Source organism: Takifugu flavidus, chromosome 8, assembly GCF_003711565.1.
Source record: "Takifugu flavidus isolate HTHZ2018 chromosome 8, ASM371156v2, whole genome shotgun sequence".
In the NCBI taxonomy this organism is placed as follows: domain Eukaryota; kingdom Metazoa; phylum Chordata; class Actinopteri; order Tetraodontiformes; family Tetraodontidae; genus Takifugu; species Takifugu flavidus.
Genome location: NC_079527.1, coordinates 8,215,467 through 8,234,296, shown reverse-complemented (window position 1 = coordinate 8,234,296; position 18,830 = coordinate 8,215,467). Strand labels below are relative to the sequence as shown.

Genomic DNA, 18,830 nt, shown 5'->3' with positions numbered 1-18,830 from the left:
CGACGTTTCCAATTTGTGCCACAGCGTCCTCGAAGCGCAGGCCTTCTGTTGAGCCGTGCAACTGTCTTCATGTTAAATTTAACCAAATTAGGGAAGTCGTGGCCTGGTGTTGTAAGATCTGGCAGAACTTAAGTTTAAAACAGCTGACGGTGGAATCTCTGGCAATATCGATTCAGAGAGCGTATAAGAGTACTTTGTGTTACCTAAGTCTTAAAATAAGGCAGCAATACTAAACCAAGACATGCAGAAGTAAAAACCTGGTAGAAGTGGATGTGGTCCTTAGCTCTCGGCTCCATCCAGCGGTCCAAGGGTCATCCGTTTGTTTTATGGTGCTGTTGCACCCGTTCTCACGTCAATGGAAGCATTATCACAGACCGACTGTTCCTCATGATTACAGCAAGTATACCAGGATCATATGATTAGGTGAAACAATGCAGCAGTTGTCTTATTTACTTGTATCCAAAACCACATTTTTTTCCCCCACATTGGGAGGAAATTTAATTTCAACTGCTTTTCAGGATGCTTCCGCAATAAAGAGCGACTCCAAACGCATTCTTTTTTAGATTTATTTGAATGCGTCGTTTTAAATAACGAAGGAAAGTTAATTTGACTTTCTGTAAAATCTGACAGTCAATGAAGGCACCGTGAGCTCATTTCCCAGTGTGTCGTTTTCTTTATTGGCTGTAATAAGAGGAATCCAAATTTACAGTACCAGAAATGTTCAGCTTTGAACAGATAACCATTGTTTATACACTCCTGGATGTTTTGGATTTGTGGGGTGAATTCAAAAATGTCTACGCCTGGCAGGTCATTGTGAATCGGAGGAAGAATCTTTAACGTCTGTGCTCTCTGTTGCCTCGCTGACTTCGCTCATCTCCTTGCTCTCCCCTCCGCTATCTCTCTCGCTCTCCCGTTCCTGGTCACCAGACCCAGATGGGCTTTGGCCAGAGGATACCTCCTGACCAGATGCACGTGTTCCAGGTTTTCTTAGCTGTGGGACACACACAAAAGCATGTCACGTTCAAAGGGATTGGACTTAAGCAGGACCAAAGACCTACTGACATTATGAGAAGCCTGGAAATTGAAAAATAAAGTCACCTCATCTGCCATGTGGGCGAGGTCTCTCTTCATGGCATAGGCATCCTCCCCGTCTGCATAGTACTTGGGCTCTACCTCACTAATTCTGTGGAACAACACAAAACCTTGATTATTCTCCAAAATTCAGATACAATTGCTATTATGACATCTAATTTTATTTTGCTAGATTTTTCCTGGAAATTCAGAGGCCGTGCTCTCTGCCGATCTAATCAACTATATTGGATCAACGGTAGTATTCACTGATCCGACCAATGACGTCATTGTCTTTGACAACTCAGCCAGCCAATGATTGAAGTTTGAAACCACATTATTCTCTGTCACACAGCGACAGCCTCAAAACAAATGCCATAAAAATGTCATTTAAACCAAGGAGATGTGCGTTTATGCTTCAAACAAAGCAAAAGGTTTTTTTTAAGGTCATTGTGGTGTGTAAGATTTTGAGCTCTGTCACTACGTTAAAGACAATAAAGCTGTTTGAATCTTGAATATGTTGGATACAACCAAACATGTCAGCGGTGTGGAATTTGAGGTATACTTGCAATAGAAAGGTAATTTAACTACACTTAAGTAAATTAATTAAATAAATTGTTGCTCCCATTATTGGTATGTCAAGTTATTTTGGTTTGTCCCACTTAAACTTTGAACTGTCAATCTAGAAGGCCCTCTAGAGGTCAGTGATGTTTAGCCTTTTATTCTCAATCAGTTTAGGGAAAAAAAATGCTTACGAATACTTTTTTGATCCTCAGTACACAAGTGTATACAGTAAACAAAGTCATTTAAACAGACATAATGCTCCCTCACGTGATCGGATCGTGATTGGTTATTGGTTTAGTAAACTCTGATCGGCCCCATAAATCCTGATCGTGTAAGAGGAACTTACTGGAATTTGAGTGTGTTTGAGTACAGATGCAGGGCTGCTCGGTTGCTGCAAATGGGAGAAAGAAAAATTAAGTGAAATCCAGTGTTGTGCGTACAAACACACACAAAAATGTAAACAACCTTTTGCGAACATGAAGCGAGACATATTTGGCATTGAAATTCTCTATCATGGCACGACTGGCTTGGTCCATCAACTTTTGAGCCAAACCAAGACGTCTGTGTGAGCGCTTCACCGCCTTGAAGACACACAATAGTTAACAGAATCATCATCATCATCCCAAAATACTGCAGATATAAACAGATGACTGAATAACACCAAGTTGAAACTCACCAAGGATGTGATGTGTCCATGAGGGACATCGTCCGGATCCTCCTCCCTAGAAATGGTTCATTGTAGCTTAGAGTAAAACAGCACACGTATGTGGCCAAATGCTGTCAGGTTAAATATGTTTACTCACATCTTTGCGAGTACGTATCCCACAATTTTTCCATTTTCATCTTCTGCAATGTACGACAGCTATATTGGAAAATTTACAACGAGACTTAAAGAACTGTTTAAAGACGCGAATGACAATAAAAGTACATTATAGATCACCTGGGGCCAGGACAATCCGTGATAGAAGTAATATTTCATCTGATAGTTTTCTGGAAGACAGAGCAGGTTACAATGCTGCATGTTCATAAGGTCTTCCGGCTGTAAAAGAAAGAAACAAATGAACTTTCAGCAAATGGAGGTCATAATGCTGATTCCCTGTTCATTGGTATGCAGACAAGCTAAGCATAGCCAACAGTAACTAGCTTAGCTGCCCATAATGATAACATCGGCATGGGTGTCAAAAGATTTTGGCGTTCTTACCCTTGCGTTTCGTATATTCATTTTGCTGGTTGGTTTGTGATTATATAATGGGGAAATATTTTGATTTTCTAAGTTACTGCAGATAAACTAATTCATAGTAACTTCAGTTATATAGTCAAAGAGCTTTAGGAACACGGGATGGCTAAGCCTACTAGCTAGCCAGGAAGAGCTGGGAGGAAGCGTGCTCAACAACGACAGGAACTTCCGGCCACGGTCTACGAGGGACTTTCATAATAAAGGCTGTACACCACTTATTTTGAAAAACTCAAGTAGCAAAGTAACAAACGTGTTATTTTTTATACGTTAGTGCGAGTGTATTATATATTCCAATTAGCATAACGTTTGAATCAGAAAATAAAAATAAAATAATACGACATGTCATTTGTTGGATCTAAAAAATCTCTTGGAACGCTGTGGTTTGTACTGTGTACTGCTCAACATATTTTATAGAATATGCCTTGATTTTTTTTAATACCCAGTACTGTTCATGATTTAAATTGTGATTTTATTAAGATAATGAACATGTCTTATTTTAGTGTGAGCATTTAAACGAAGGGAGACGCGGTAAAATCTCTAAATCGAGGGTTAAGCTTTAGAAAAGTTTTTCTATAATTATTTTCAATTTTAAAAAGATGGAAAATGATCATTAATGCGTCGGATTCCTGCGGTATTTCCTTCGATCTTCATATTTTTGTCTAAAGCGTCCAAGAACAATTGGCCAAAACGTGGCCGTCCAATCAGCGATGTGAAATGCAAATACAGAGGCAGGTGTCATCAGGGAGTAACCGAGGGAACATTTTAATAACCCTCCTTATGCCCGACATGGACGTGAGGAGCCGCATGGCAGATAATCTAGCGCTCCGTTGAGGGATGGCGATGTCAGATAACCACCCTGATGCTATAAAGAAACGCAACGCTCCTCCGGTGTGATCGTTTATGCGTCCCGAGAAACTCCGACGAGCGAGATGGAAACAGAGAAGCTTGAGTCAACTTTGTGGGTGGGTAATAAACGGTACCGGGCGGTTCTGAACGGCTGGCATTTCAAATGGACCGAGGTAGATAAGAATAACCGGGACAAGAACACAAGTAGGTGCCTTTAAAATCAAATCATTTTCGGACTGTATTGACTGGTAGAACTTAGAACTTAGAACTGTAGCCGAACTTGGACAATAAAAACTGGACAGCACGTATGTCATCTTTACGGGCTGCACCTCACATTTAGATTTGGATTATTACAGGGAAAAAACATTTTAATTAAGGCCGGAGCTGTTTGAAGAAAACGTGAAGAACAAGTCAAACAACACCAGCATGCAACAGTCAGCTTTCTGACAACACTGCAGCTCACACACCTCTTATAATAGAATAGCCTATGAGGCTTGTCCTTGAACTGTATTCAACACCTTTTGATCACATGTTTAAAGGCAAGAGGAATGACCTCAGTGTGGAAATATGAAAATCTGCTCATTGAAACTTCAAGATCACCTCTCAAACATAGTGATGGTACCTGTGTGTCTGTGTGTGATTAAAGTTTCAGTACCTGTCTCAGAGGTTGTTGGAGTGGAGGAGGGGCGGGTGGAAATTCTTCCCCAGAAGTCAGTGGAGGACACGGACAAAGACTTCACAGGTGGGTCCTCTTTTTGAGGTGGTGCCCAAATAAGATGGAAATAAACTTTCAGGCCGTGTAGAGCTGTGTCACTGTGATGGAAACGTGCCACCAGGCACCACTAAGGCTTCAAACAGTCAAGATCAGGTTCAGTTTTAGCGCAGCTTGAAGAGTTGCTCGTCTTTTTCCATTTGAAATGACGCGAGATGCGGTGATTTGGCAAGTTTAAAACTAGACATCAGTGATCTGGTTATGGGATGCAACAGTCAACACAGTTGTCTTTTTGGCATCTACCTCTAGTGTTTTACGTGAAGCGCTGCCGCAGTGGGGGGACCTATGGGTTACTATGGAGACTGGGCCGGACCCAGTTCAGTTGCCCCAGTCGTGTTCTCAAAGACCAGTGGATAACAAATCTAAGAACTTCAGTGAAAACCCACAGTAAGGTTATGAAGCTCTGCATGCTGCACGTGCGCAAAATGATTTTAAATGTTGCGCAAGTTGGAGTCTCTGCCATTTACCACTCCCACTTGTCCAGGTCCACGGCGTCCACACAGGCTTCTGGTGTTTATTAACCCATTTGGAGGCAAAAAGAAAGGAAGGAAGATCTACCATTCTCTGGTGGCCCCTCTGTTTGAGCTGGCTGGTATCAGCTCTCACGTGATAGGTATGTGACATAAAAGGTGTGAGGATGCTCCTCCAGACAGCTTGTAAATGTTCATAATGTCCGTTGCTTAGTGACTGAAAGGGCAAACCAGGCCAGAGATCACCTCCTGAAGAAAGACCTGATTGGCTTTGATGGGTACGAACATGTTTCGCTCAAATATCAGCCCAACTGGAAAATCCTTCTCTTCCAGCAAGTCAGTTTTCCCTCTTTTCCAGTGTGGTGTGTGTAGGTGGGGATGGCATGTTTAGTGAAATACTGCACGGTTTGATTGGACGGGCCCAACAAGAGGCAGGCATTTGTGAGAACGATCCCTCTGTCACTTTGCAGCCTTCTTCACTTCATATTGGCATCATCCCTGCAGGTATGATCACGCCAGGTTGTTTTAGTTGATACGGTCAAACCACAGGGTACCGCGGCACATTCCTCCTCTTTGTCCATTGCAGGTTCTACAGACTGTGTGTGTTACGCCACAGTAGGGGTGATTGACCCCGTTACGTCAGCTTTACACATTGTCGTTGGTGAGGAAAACTTTTGTCATTCATTCATCTTTAACATCAGCCATTAGCAAAGGTTTTGGCAGGCGTAGGTTGTGTAGTGGCGCATTCAAAATCCATCTTATCTCCTAAAAAAACCCAAAAACCTTGCAGGCGACTCCCAGCCGTTAGACGTGTGTGCGGTCCATCAAGCCTCTGCCCCCTTGCGTTACTCGGTGTCTCTGCTCGGCTACGGCTTTTATGGGGATGTGCTGGCAGAGAGTGAAAAACATCGCTGGATGGGACCTTTACGGTACGATTTTTCAGGTACGAACTGCTGAGTCAGATGACCACAAACTGTCCCTATGGTTGTACGGAAATGTGACAACATCTTTTTTTTTCTGCTAATCACTTTCTTTTGTCTAGGCACAATGGTGTATCTCTGCAACAGGAGCTATGCAGGCATAGTTCAGTACATCCCAGCCGACCCAGTGCTCTCCAGTCCAAGAGACAGAACTCGCTGCCTCTCAGGGTAAAACGGCACAACTGTTTTTTAATGACAAAACACGGAGTGGCTTCTTATTCAGGCACTAGTTAAACTATTGAAGTGCCACCACCTGAAACAGGATCTCAGTGTTTTAGCACACCTTAGGGGAGGTGGAAAGTGTCTCAAAAGTAACTTGATCTTAATGAAAGTAGAGCCTTGGCCTTATATTGCCTCTGGCTGTCAGCAAATAGTTCTTAAAACTCAAAAGATTGGGTGTCAAGGTCAACTGCATGCATTGAATGTCATGGATTTGTAACCATAGTGAAATCCTTGTGTTGTACGGTGGCCCCACGATGTGTGTGTGTGTGTATGTGTGTGTGTGTATGTGTGTATGTGTGTGTGTGTGTGTGTGTGTGTGTATGTGTGTGTGTGTGTGTGTGTGTGTGTGTGTTTAGGTGTAGCGTTTGCTCCAGAAGCACAGAGAGACTTATCCATCATTCTCCAGATTCAGGATCCTCGTCCAGATCCCACTACAGCCATTTCAATGGTGACTCAGCAGGTAGGAACCAGGGTACAGGTCACTCCTCCTTGTTCCTTTAACTGTGTCATACTTTTGTACAGCCCCACCTGAGACCTGAGAACCACATTTTGAGCTTTCTGTGGTTGAACTTGAATTTGCCTTTTTGTTTAAAATCACAACAATGTAAACTGAACTAATGTTTGTTTGGATGAAGGAAACCGACGTGCAAATCAGTGTTGTTTAGGGGAAAACTGCAAAAATGGGTGAAGAAGATCTGACAGGAACATCTTTTGTTCGTCTCGTTTGTCTTTTCGCCTCTCCTCTTACGTTTCCAGACGAGTGGGTGAGCGTGGAGGGCAGATTCAGGTGCGTGTCACTGACGTGCATGTCCTGCGCCTGTCCCAGAAGTCCTCTGGGCCTCTCACCCTCTGCCCACCTGGCAGACGGAACGGGGGATCTCATCCTCGTGTGGGATACTAACCCACTGGGATTCCTCAAGTACCTCTACAGGCACACAAGTGCACAGGACCAGGTGGGTGCATGTGGCATTGTGGCACCATTATTGCACATTTATAGTTTAACAATGGCTGACCCAGTATTTTCTTCCTATATTTTAGTTTGACCTGCCTTTTGTGGAGGTCCATCGGGTGAAGGCTGTCCGTTTCTCTGTTCCCTCCAGCAAAGAGGAGGAAGACTATGAAGAGACTGGCGAGCCCAGCAGTGCGATAAGCGAAGCTGAAACAGGCTACGTTGAAAGTGCAAGCAGGTCCGGGTCTCAGATGCACCTGACAGAGAAAAGGTCCGGGCGGGAGATGACAGACAAGCAGAAAACTCCCGACTCCTTCCTGTGTGGGCTGTGCTGCAGTAAATCCTCCGCAGTGTCAGTGTGGAACTGCGATGGAGAAATTCTGCCTATCACTGAGGTCTTCTGCAGGTGGGTTCACAGCAGTTGCACTAACCATAACAATTTAGCAATTTTTAACCCCATTGAACTCTTCTTGTCAGGATTCACGGCCAGTTGTTACACCTGTATGCTCGGGGCATCGAGGACCAGGCGCTGCACGGCTGCAGTGTGGAAAACGAGGCAACATCCTACATAAACTGACCACAGTAAAAGGGAGTCAACTGAGACCCTAAGTGTTTGTCAAGCTAATGTGTGTTTCCTAATGTGTGCCACTCAGCTTCTGTTGTGGCTGCAGAATTTCTTATATTTCAGTGCCTTTTCACTGTAATTCATCTTCAAACCTATTTATTCTTGAATACATTTATATAGTGTTGGTATTTATAACAAACATGGATACAGAATTTGCAGTTTCTGATCTGTAAATAGCATTTATTTTCACTTGAAACGGTAAACACTGAAAATCTCAATACAATAAAAAGGAGTAAACTGACTCTTTTTATGACTTTTTAGCATACCTGCTGTATTTTGCAGCATGGAGCTTTTAAATTAACATTAATCTGACTTGTTATCATCGGTAATAAGAATATAGCATATTGTATTTCTATGTTCTGTACCTTAAGTACACAACATGCAGTGGGGCGGAACACGTGTTTATCTATGCTGCCCTTCCCACGGCCTTCCGGGTACTGGCAGGATCACCAGTTGGTCTTCAGTTATTTGTGTGATTGTGTGTGCACGTGACTTTGTGTAATGTAGATGGGAGGCCGGCTAGATCATGCCCCTGATAAAGAGAGAAAAAGGCAGTAAGAGACAGCACTTATATGTTGCATAAAGTTGAAAAGATTAAAAAAAAAAGAAGTGCAGTTTTGCATGTAAAACAAACACGTACAACAAATGCCAGTAGTTTTTATTTCGACACCTACCTGGAAGTCTTTGGAGAAACTGCATTTTCAAATTGTCCCTTGTTACTAAGTGAGTCAACAGTTCCTAGAAACCTGATGAGCAAGTTCTCCTAAAATAAATATTACGTGGCGTTTTCACTTTGCATACACATGCACGTAGGCCTCAGTCTGATTTGACATTGACTGTAAAACCATAAAGATCATGCTTCTGCTGTGTGCTCACATTCATGAAATAAAAGGGTTTCTTGTGTCAAGTCAGGGTGAATGATCCTTCTGGGAATACATAAAAAAGAGGAGGAAGAATAGTCAACTGTGATTTATTTTGGAAATTTACAGGTGAACACTTCAATCAGTCGTAGTGATGTTCTACATTCATTCACGTGTGATTGGGAACAACAACATTATTTCAATGCATGCAGGCAATAATCACTAAAAAGCAGTGAAAGATGGCAGTAAAGTTTTATTAACATTAGTTGTGAACTTGCTGATGAAGAAGTGTGCTTTTAAAATGACGGTGTTTGTGCAACAGAGCGGGTTACGATGTGTGGGGCTGCACCCACTTGTATGTTCCCTTGTAGCGGAACCCGGCTCTCTTTGCAAGATGGTCTGCAGCTTCTGGGCCACGGCTGCAGAGGCGAGACAGTAAAGAAAAAGCAAAGAGTAAGAAAAAATAAAATGGAAGAGGGGTTGAAATCCCATGGACTTTAGACATTACCTTCCATAGAAGTATGGAATGGGGGGTGTCTTCTCTGCCTCGATTTGATGGAGGAGAGGGGTGAAGATCCTCCAGGCCTCTCGCAGTTCATCACTAGGAGAGAAAGGGCAATATTTTAGGAGACAAGTTTTTATGTTGCATTAAAACCTAATAAAAAATATCAACATAATAACTGACCTGCGAACAAAATGCATCTGATTTCCACAGAAGACATCCAGTATCAGCCTCTCATAGGCATCAGGGAGCTTTGCATTCTAGAAGAAGATGATGTTTTCAGTTGTATTCAACACAATGGTGAGTACTGGGCTTCTATCAGGTGACAGAAAACAACGTCTTCCCTATGAAAGCGCACAGGAGAGATTTGGAGTGAGACCCAGAACCTTGTATCTGCTTTTGTAAGTGAGATCGAGCTCCGTCTCCTCGGGGCTGAAGTAAATCCCAGGCCGCTTGGTCATCATCTTCAGATAAATGGCCTCATCTGGCTGCACGCGCACCACCAGCTCATTCCTCTGGCAGTTTTCATCAAATATGTCTCCAGGCACATCGCTGAACTGCAGACGCACCTCTGCCTTCCGCTCATTCAGAGCCTTACCGCAGCGGAGAATGAAAGGAACTCCTGGAGCGCGAAGCATTGATGGGATGAGAACATTGTGAACGACACCATATGTAAATGTAAATGTAAAGAGAAAGACAGATAAGCAAACATTTTGTCTCACCATCCCATCTTTCACTCTGGATGTAGAGCACCGCAGTAGCAAATGTTGGTGTGCAGGAACCTTCAGGTACAGAGGGGTCATCCTGGTAACCCAGCCTGGCGTGGCTCTCTCCCTCAGGGTCCCCCACGTACTGGCCGAGGACCACATCTGTTGGAGCTACTGGGGCTATACGCTTCAGGACCTTCACCTGTAAGAGGACAAAATAAACTCAAGAAGAACAGATGAGGACGACTGGTGGAGGATCTCCAGCTCTACTCCTTTACCTTCTCATCTCTCACATCGTCTGGACTTGTAGTTGGAGGTTTCTCCATGGCAACCAGACAGAGCATCTGGAGGAGATGATTCTGCATGACATCCCTACATCCAGAAACAAGAACAGGAATCAGGCTCGGCTGTGATTGGGATTATATATTCAGGGGTTTTGCTTCAGTCTATCTGTACAGAATCCTCACCGGATTATACCAAAGTTATCAAAGTATCCTCCACGGCCTGAGTGCCAAACGGCTCCTTGAAGGTGAGAACCACACAAGCAACATTGTTCCTGTTCCAGATGGGTCCAAAGATGCGATTACCAAACCTGAAAGGACGAAGAGTACCAGCCAATAACATTTTGAAGGAATTACAGCATATTTCACTTTTTAAGAATTAAATAATGAAAAGCAAAAATAGGTTTATGCCGGTGGCACAATATGAATTCTGAAAAGTTTGTATGAGCTGTTACCTGAGAACCATGAGGTTCTGGACCATCTCTTTGCCCAGGTAGTGGTCAATGCGATAGATCTGGTTCTCTTTAAATAAGGAGGACAGATGAACTGACAACTCTTGGAACTCTGGAGGTCCCGACCAAAGGGCTTCTCAACAATTATCCTGTTCCAGCCCCTGTGTGACAAACAGAGCTCATCACAGCTCAAATAACACGCTCTAGGTTTGTTGACTCGAGAACAACAGATACCGACCTGTCGCTCATGCAGTGACTGCTGATGTTCGTGCCGACTTGCTGGTAGACGGTGGGCGGCAGAGCCAGGTAGAAGAGTCTGTTGGCGTGACTTCCTCCCGGCAGGGAGGACAGGTGAAGACTGAGCTGTGTGAAAGAGCTGCTGTCGTCGTATCTGCCTCTGACGTAGGAGTTCTTACTGAAGAACATTGACAGACACTCATTCTGCTCAGTGGTGACCTGACGGTAAAGTTCAAGGAGGGTTTGTGAGAGTACAATCAAGCGCCACATGCAGGATGAGGAGCAGAGCTTCTACCTTCATATGAGGGAGACATGCTGTCTTGATGTCCTCCACCGTCAGGTCAGATCGGGCAAAACCAACAAAGTAGGTGTCATCTGGGAGGAGACCATCTCTGAATAACCACCTGGAAGGGTGACAGCCACATTCAGGAGCAGTAAAGCAGAACAAGTTATTCAAACTGGCGATGTCCAGTGGTACAACAACTAAAGTCCAACTCAGATTAAAGTCCAAGTGAGTCCAACTCACCATAGAGTTGGATAGATCTTTTTCTTGGCAAGATCTCCCTGTACAAAAACAACAAAACAAAACTACTGATCACTGAAGCAGAAACGCAGAGTCCAAAGAGCAGGTGTGCTCAGGAGCTCTCTCTCTCTCTGTCTCTCTCTGTCTCTCTCTGTCTCTCTCTCTGTCTCTCTCTCTCTGTCTCTCTCTCTCTGTCTCTCCCCTTTTATATTTAAGATCACTGTCTTTGAAAAAGTGGAACAAGCAGCTAAATATTCTGTTGCTGTCAGTGCTGGCTGGACAAAGAAATACTTTACAAACACAGAGGAGCTATTTGTTCCTTCCTTGCCTGCCATGCAAGTTCACCCCCCACCCCCACCATTAGACACGGGAGGGGTCCTGTCACTCCAAAAGTCTTTTACCCACATTTTAATCAACACAGATAACTAGCCGGAACTTAATAATAATAAAAAAAAAGTAGGTATTGCTAAACATCTGGGCGAGAGCAGCAATTTCTGCAAAGTTACTCAAGGAGGAGTTAGTGGCAATTTATGACATGTTGTAAGAAGTGAAGAGGTACTCACAGAGGCTCCTAAGATTATAAAAATGTGCGTGTTGGAGTCATTGAGCTGCTTCTCTCCATAGAGCTCCTTCCTGAGCTGTCCAAACACTTCAGAACGAGTCAAGAGCTCAGTATTCATCTTCTGGGCCACTCGGTGCCTCTGTTGCTGCAGAATAGGAGCTACTCACATGCCTGTATGGCCACATGACACACAAGCGCACGGCACACACACGCACACGCTATAGAGTAGAATTTCATTTGTCATCCTGGTCTTGCTGAAAACCGTTCAGCAGGTTAATGCTGCCACCTGTTGTGGAAAAGAAATAACGTCACAACGTTTTACCTGTTAAACCTCCCAAACCTGCTCCAGGAAGAGAAAAACATCCCGAAAGGAAAATCTGGTTTGTTCACCTGGAGAAATGTTACCTTTAACTCAGATTTCAAGTATATGCAGTGAAGACTATAAATAGTTTGCATTTTTCTGACTCCGCACCCACATAGAGTTTGCACAAGTGTTGCACCTTCACTGGCTGTGGAAACCTTTTACAGGGGCCTATCTTATCAGCGTGTCAGTGAAAACTATGACACGACAGTCATGGCTGGACTATAAAATCTGGGACATAAGTACCCAGTCAAAAACATCAGCGTCTGCAGCCCGATCAAAACAAGAAAACCCCATATTCAACAACAACAATAGCCAAAAAACAATGGATCTCACATATAATCAGGCCAGACTGGTGGGATCAAAAGATTTGACACAAAATAAGATTTTTATTTAAAAAAACATCTTATTAGATGGACAGTAGACAATGAAAAATAAAAATCAGAAAGCAGTGAAAATTTCACTGAACCGTCGCCGTCAGCTGTCGTCTCATGATCCAGCTGACATTCCTTGATTATGAATGCCGAAGTCCAGGCTCCAGGATCTTTCTGGAGTTTTGAAATCATAAATATATCTAAAAACCGATGAAGGTCCACCCCAAAGTCATCCATAGCCGTGTTTTCCACCTTTAACTGACAACTCAGGATTGTCAAAACCCCCAATTCCAATTTTTTGAACTGTCTCCCCAGAGCGAAGCCTGAGGAAGGAGGCACATGGTGCCAAAGGTAATTTCACTGGTTGACAGAGCGATCAGCTTAACGTCCACTGCTGGAAGAGGTCTTCAGTGTTACACTGGTCCATCAGAATATTGGTACCGCTCAGCCGTAAACACTGACCGCTACTGGGATTCTTCAGAAGGTTTCCCTGGAAGGCAGAAGCAGAGAGAGGGTGACTCAAGATGGACACTCATTGGCTACAAAGCCATTGACAATTCCACTGAAGACAACCCCACATCCTGGCATCAGGTTCCTGTCAGTAATTCCATTCCATGAGTCACTTTAATGAATAACGAAGACTGCTGTGACCAACAGTGCAGTTGCTTGGCTGCAACAAGGGAAAATATCTAAAAAAAAAGGCCCAGCTACAACCCTATTTTGCTACATTACCCATTAAAGCCCAAAGGTTTTCTTTGGTGCTATCACCTCAGTAAAAATCCACTCCTGTTGTGGCGCCAGCCCCGTGTCCATGCCCCTGCGCTGGCACGCTTCGATTTTCACCGCCTCTGGATGTGGTATGGCATGAAGACACAACTCCTTTCCGATGTTATGACGAAGCTCTTTGTGAGAGGAGTATTCAAAGTACTGTGAGAGACAAAAGCACACAGTAAGACCTCTAAACTACTGTCCCCATCCTGCCAAAACCCCTTCATCTGAATTCACTCTCGTACGTGTCAGTGTACCTGGTTGCCACCCATGTTGTGACATGTGTACATCATCACAGGCTTGCCCCCATGGTTGTTCTCTCCGACGTCCAGGCAGGTTTTAGAGCCCTGGTTTTTAATCTGAGGCATACACAGGTAAAAAAAATGTATATACTGTACATCCCTGTCATGTTTTTTAAAACCCACTTGGCCTTAATGGCTTGAAGGTACTGACAATGACAAGGTGTGTCTCACCGCTCCAAATTTGTCTGGTTTCAGGTCCGGAACAAACGCTTCTGGATAGACTGTGTTTAAATACCAGGAGAAGTTCTTGCAGTGGAGTCGCTCCCGCAGGTTCAAGCGCTCAGAGATGTCCCCGTAGTTATTCTAAAGCAGTAGAGAGGGTGTAATTAAAACCCAATAATCACAATATCACACCAACAGGGAAATTCATGGACAAACTGCCATTTAACATCCCATCATCTGGCCACACTCACCTCCTCTGCCATTTTTGCAGCGTTTTTGTTGCGTCGGTAGAAAATCTTCTTGTAATCGTCCATCCAAACCTCAGCCAGGCGCACCTGGTTCCGAGTGATGACTTCCGTTCCCTTGGGGAAGGTGTGAGGGCTCTTGGTGCGGAAAACGTGACCCACCACAGAACAAGGGATGATCTCTAGCTGCCCTCCGCACTGCCACACCTGTCAGTATGTTACAGGCCGCAGTCACTCTAACGGCATTGTGTTTGGTGGACTCATTATAGGAGCTGTAGAGAGAAGACCAACCCTGAAGGACATCTCAATATTTTCTCCACCCCAGATCTCCATTTTGTCGTCATAGGTTCCAATGTCTTCGAAGTACGTCTTCAGGATCGAGAAGAGACCTCCGGCGAAGGTAGGCGTCCTAACAGACGAGCAGATGGATTCGATTTAAACAGTGTGATGACTTAGGCTGTTCAACGTGAAATCGGTCCCCTCCTCCTTACTTCACAGGGCAGGTTTCATCCTTGCGCAGCTTCCTCGCAGCCTCGGGAATCTGCTCCCATCCAAAGGTCAAGCTCCAGTCAAAGTTCCCTCGGTTGAAGGCGTGGCTGGTGGGCGCGGGCTTGTTGAACTGAAAGGACTCAAGGTCAATGGTGGTGATTTCTGGGCTGACCACAGCGGTGGGCTCCTCCACAATGCGGGCCAACAGGGGCTCCAGCCAGCCATGGAAGCACTCACCTGAACAGAGGAGGGGGGTGGAGATCAGTCTAAAGCTCAGGTTAGTGCACAAGATGATCAGCAAAGGCAAAGATCAGCTTCCTTCAAATGACAGCAGGAACATGCTGAAGTATTTAAAGGTAGCCTCTAAACTGATGATGACAGAGGAACACTAGCAATACTACCTTCTTCAAACTCCACCCTGCTACTCATTTAACCACAAAGTGCATAACACACTCTTTAGCTGTTGCTTCAGATGCTGCTGCTCTCTTAATAACCAAGAATTTTCAGTCAGCGCATATTTTTAATGAACTGCTGAGACACCGGTGCTGTGGGCCAAATGATTAGAAATATTCAGGGGTTGTGTTTCCTCACAGTGTGCATCAAGAAAGGTCAGAACTTCGCCCTGAGCCTCGCTGGCACCCAGCAGCCTGGCAGTGATCAGACCCTTCCTCTCCGGCTGCCTCAGCACACGGACGATTTTAAACTGAAGCACAAATTCTTCGAGCTGTTCCTTCAGGTGCCCTATGGAAAGAAAGAAACAAAAGTAATGTCTTCTTCTCCACACACACACACACACACGCACACGAGCAGATTACGATACAACTACACAATGCAGGATGTCTAAAGAGCTGCTGTTGTGGCAGCATAAAGAGGAAGTTTTGCTGTAGCTGTGGTTGTAACTGACGCTCAGTCTAAAGACTTTTATTTTGCAATTAAAATAAGACGGCATAGCTCAAAATCTGAACGTTAATACAACAGGACAGGGTTACAGAGATTCTCAAGAAATGGAGAGAAAACAACTAAAAGCTAATCTCCATGCTTTTAAGTGGTCAAACTAGCAGTTATCAACGCGTCCCATCGTAAATCTTGTTAATATGCAAACATATCCAGGCGTGGCACTCTGTCCTTTAATCCTTTTATCATAAGCTGGAGCGGCTCTTTTGGACTGTTACTGTAATTTGCATTTCACCGACATTCACATTTCTGACTGTTAACAGTTTTACGTCACCATAACTCTTCTGTGCAGATGAAGGAAGGAAACCCCGAGTGGGCTCGTCTGAGCATACTTAAGTGAATATGATGAATTGACGTGAGACGGATCCACCTCCGCCCTGGGATGAGCGGGCAGAGCCAATGGCTGATTTGCTTGCAATGATAAAAATTGTCTTGTAACTGCCAGATTGTTTTTTGTCTAAAAAGAACCGGTTCCTGAATAGCAGATAAACGGGCTTGCTTTGCATGACAATACTGAGCTCCATTCTGAGTCATTGTTCTCGTCACTCGGCTCTCAAATGAGGTGTGCTGCATTTTCCTGTCAGTCAAGCTCCAAATATGGTCGAGGCTTTCGTTTGTATTGTACACACCTGCAACACTGGCATCGTCCACCAAGATAATCTCTTTGAGCAGGACGGCAGGAGACGTGTGCAGGACGCTGTAGACCGTCCTGAGCAGGGTGGACCAGGCCTCGTTGTGGAACACAATGATGACGCTGGTGGTCGGCAGGGCAGGACAGCGGGGGAACTTCCTTTCTACGCATCTGATTTTTTAAAAAGTAATATGAGCACATGGAACTAACAAGCTAAGGTGAATTTTGACAATCCCGACAGTAAGGTGCTCTTACTCTCGTGGCCGCGTGTCCTCCCCAAGACTACGGCTGAGCGAGATGCGGTCGCTAGCAAACTGATTAAAGCAGTGTCGCGTCATGCCATCCTTCTTTTCTGTCTCCTCCTCTGGGGACATCTGGTCTTTCTTGAAGGCCTTCCCATCAGCCCCGGGGCTTCCGGGGTCCTGCGGCGGTCGCTCCAGGTGAGGCTTGAGCTCCGCCTGTGTGTAGAACCCAGCGGGACAGTTGTCCGTGGGCTGCTCCACAGCAACGGGCGGCTCAGGGGCTTTGATCTGGAAAGCCATGTTGTTGACGACATCTCGGACCATCACCAGAACTTTGTCCTTCCTGACCACTAGCTCGCGCAACCAGGGGTCATCGGTGGATGACGAACCAACATCCCTCTGAAGGACCACGAGCGTTACCATGAAAAGCGTCCCGCCGAGGAGCACAAGTTTTAGTGGGGACAAACGTCTTCGTACAAGCCTCATGTTGACTCCACGGCTGTTCAAACACACAAAGCCGAATGAATGGAAGTTCTGTGAATATGATGAAAAATACCCTCAAGACCCACACACACCCACTAAGTTCTCCTGGGAGCCCAAAAGAGTACCATGGAGGACAAGAAAGAAGAGCGTCTTAGTCCTGTTTGTGCGTCCACTCAAACGCCATAGCAGCAGGTGAGCTGGCCCGGATTACTGCTCTCCCTACCAGTCCCCAGGGGCAGGTGAAGGAGGTGGAGAGCAGGAACAAACACACCACACCTCCCAGTGCACACCTGAGGACAACCACTGTTGTCACAGTCCTCCAGGACCCACGTGGCAGTGGGTGGTGGTTGTGACAGTGTTGACTCAGCCTGGAGCTCTCACACGGATTAATAAGTGACTTACTATCACCTGCTTGAGATGTCTCATACCTCACAAAATAAGGACACCTCACCAGACAGGCTCCAGCCAGGTGAAGCGTGACAGGAGCACAGGAGCACAGCAGCACAGGAGCACAGCAGCACAGAGCCTTGACACAAAGGCAGCCTGTTTTCATCAAGGAAACAGGATATCATCGCAATGCAGGCGCACTTACTGTTGGACACCAACTCTTACTTGGTCATAATTAATTTACTCTCGTCTCAAACAAGCCTCCTTCATAATTAATTTAAGGGAGCATTAATAATGGTATTCCAACCCACTTTGTCCCCGATATGGAACCAGTTCATCCAGTTGTCACGTACATTAACAGGGAGAATGGACAAGGCGTAAATATCAGATAACCGGCCACAAATGGGATGATCTGCGTGGGTAACCGGCAAAAGGCGACTTACTCTAATTGCTTCTCTATGTTAGAACCTCTTAAAGGAAATTCACAGAAAAGTAACCATAGTGATCGAACCGACCCAACAGCCAAAAATGAAAGAGGAAGAGTTAGAACTAAATCTGCTTTCAGCCACACTGTCAACCCAGAGCTCTTATCTGCTTTATTAACAGTAAAAACCCGCTGATCTGACACACCAACACGACCCGACAGGTAACCACCCACCGCATGAACCGGATCGGTCCCGAAAACTGGACTTTGGCGTGATTTTAGCGCATCCACACAACATCCGCTTACCTAAAATCTGACGGTCAGCCTCGTTCCGGGTTGACGGTGTCTATTTATGTGTTGTGAAAGTTGCCAGCTTGAACCATCTGCAGTCGGTGCACTGTTGGCGGAGTTGTCACTGAGGTGTTCAGTCCGAACCAGGATACGCGTCGCCTCCGGCTGCACCTCCAGCAGAACAGGTGCCATTTGTGGAAATGATTAACCGCAGCGCGCCCCCTGCTGCCCCCCGGCTGCATTGCATGGGATGTACCACCACGACTTGGTAATAAATAGATGAATCATTAATACGCCAATAAATCAATCAAGCAATAATCTAAGCTTTATTATATCACCACGTTATTTGGGAGCAAATATTTAAATCCCATTGTCACGCAGTACTCGTCCGTGTATTACATTCTCCGCCACAGCGTCCTTGTTATAGTAACATTAGTGCGTTATTCATCGGGGATTAGGAGGAATTTATGTCGCTTAATTAATGTTCCGCACAGAGTGCTGTAACTGAACATTGCCATTACCTCAATAGGAATTCATTATTCATGTGCAAGCAATTAAATACTCTGTCCCGTATCACCTTGTGAAACTGTAGAATGATTTATTCAGAAAGGGAGGAGGGAGGCTTCTCTCAGGTTACTGTCACAGCCGCAAATCTTGATTGTAGGCTGATGATTGACACAAGAGCCGCTGGTATACCAAGGCCGAGGCGTGGTGAACCGTTCCCCACAGAGGCTACTTCAATTTTGGCCATTACTCATTAATAAATCGCCTATTCTGAGGATCTGTTGTTGGAAATCACTCATCATACATGCTTTAATAGAGCATAATACCGTTTTAGTTAGTTTGTGGTGTGTTTATGG

General features: G+C 45.0%; 4 protein-coding genes across 7 annotated transcripts; 1 reads left to right on the top strand and 3 right to left on the bottom strand.

The window, feature by feature from the left end:
- Nucleotides 1-653: 653 nt before the first annotated feature.
- Nucleotides 654-3,033, bottom strand: naa10 (N-alpha-acetyltransferase 10, NatA catalytic subuni). The gene is made up of 8 exons (XM_057040353.1): nucleotides 2,834-3,033; nucleotides 2,573-2,671; nucleotides 2,436-2,494; nucleotides 2,309-2,354; nucleotides 2,098-2,213; nucleotides 1,979-2,023; nucleotides 1,099-1,183; nucleotides 654-991 (listed from the first exon to the last, which is right to left on the bottom strand). Exons 1-8 carry the CDS (start codon nucleotides 2,852-2,854, stop codon nucleotides 809-811), a joined length of 654 nt encoding a protein of 217 aa, XP_056896333.1. The 5' UTR covers nucleotides 2,855-3,033; the 3' UTR covers nucleotides 654-808.
- Nucleotides 3,034-3,631: 598 nt separating this feature from the next.
- zgc:158263 (ceramide kinase family protein) lies at nucleotides 3,632-7,974 on the top strand. Its single transcript, XM_057041027.1, has 13 exons — nucleotides 3,632-3,919; nucleotides 4,362-4,457; nucleotides 4,737-4,874; nucleotides 4,972-5,100; nucleotides 5,172-5,235; nucleotides 5,316-5,461; nucleotides 5,544-5,618; nucleotides 5,748-5,900; nucleotides 6,000-6,105; nucleotides 6,516-6,619; nucleotides 6,916-7,112; nucleotides 7,198-7,514; nucleotides 7,586-7,974. The coding sequence occupies exons 1-13, from the start codon at nucleotides 3,799-3,801 to the stop codon at nucleotides 7,683-7,685; spliced, it is 1,746 nt and encodes a 581-aa protein (XP_056897007.1). The 5' UTR covers nucleotides 3,632-3,798; the 3' UTR covers nucleotides 7,686-7,974.
- On the bottom strand, nucleotides 7,893-12,086 carry LOC130530125 (glucose-6-phosphate 1-dehydrogenase-like). The gene is given in 15 exon segments (XM_057041028.1): nucleotides 7,893-8,265; nucleotides 8,947-9,012; nucleotides 9,102-9,194; nucleotides 9,279-9,355; nucleotides 9,482-9,717; nucleotides 9,818-10,004; nucleotides 10,081-10,174; nucleotides 10,270-10,309; nucleotides 10,312-10,394; nucleotides 10,539-10,644; nucleotides 10,647-10,696; nucleotides 10,774-10,991; nucleotides 11,068-11,176; nucleotides 11,299-11,336; nucleotides 11,859-12,086. Coding segments are annotated over 15 exon segments (1,527 nt in total). The 5' UTR covers nucleotides 11,976-12,086; the 3' UTR covers nucleotides 7,893-8,252.
- A 501-nt stretch (nucleotides 12,087-12,587) lies between these two features.
- Nucleotides 12,588-18,159, bottom strand: galnt6 (UDP-N-acetyl-alpha-D-galactosamine:polypeptide N-acetylgalactosaminyltransferase 6 (GalNAc-T6)). 4 transcript variants are annotated; one of them, XM_057041024.1, is made up of 12 exons: nucleotides 17,986-18,159; nucleotides 17,297-17,411; nucleotides 16,399-16,884; nucleotides 16,142-16,314; nucleotides 15,150-15,299; nucleotides 14,561-14,795; nucleotides 14,361-14,478; nucleotides 14,076-14,276; nucleotides 13,834-13,965; nucleotides 13,618-13,719; nucleotides 13,361-13,519; nucleotides 12,588-13,082 (listed from the first exon to the last, which is right to left on the bottom strand). In XM_057041024.1, the coding sequence occupies exons 3-12, from the start codon at nucleotides 16,869-16,871 to the stop codon at nucleotides 12,969-12,971; spliced, it is 1,857 nt and encodes a 618-aa protein (XP_056897004.1). In that variant the 5' UTR covers nucleotides 16,872-16,884; nucleotides 17,297-17,411; nucleotides 17,986-18,159; the 3' UTR covers nucleotides 12,588-12,968. The 4 variants fall into 4 exon arrangements, with proteins under 4 accessions (XP_056897004.1, XP_056897005.1, XP_056897003.1 ...); XM_057041025.1 differs by having other exon boundaries at nucleotides 17,297-17,394; XM_057041023.1 differs by lacking the exon at nucleotides 17,297-17,411 and having other exon boundaries at nucleotides 17,986-18,158.
- Nucleotides 18,160-18,830: the final 671 nt, after the last annotated feature.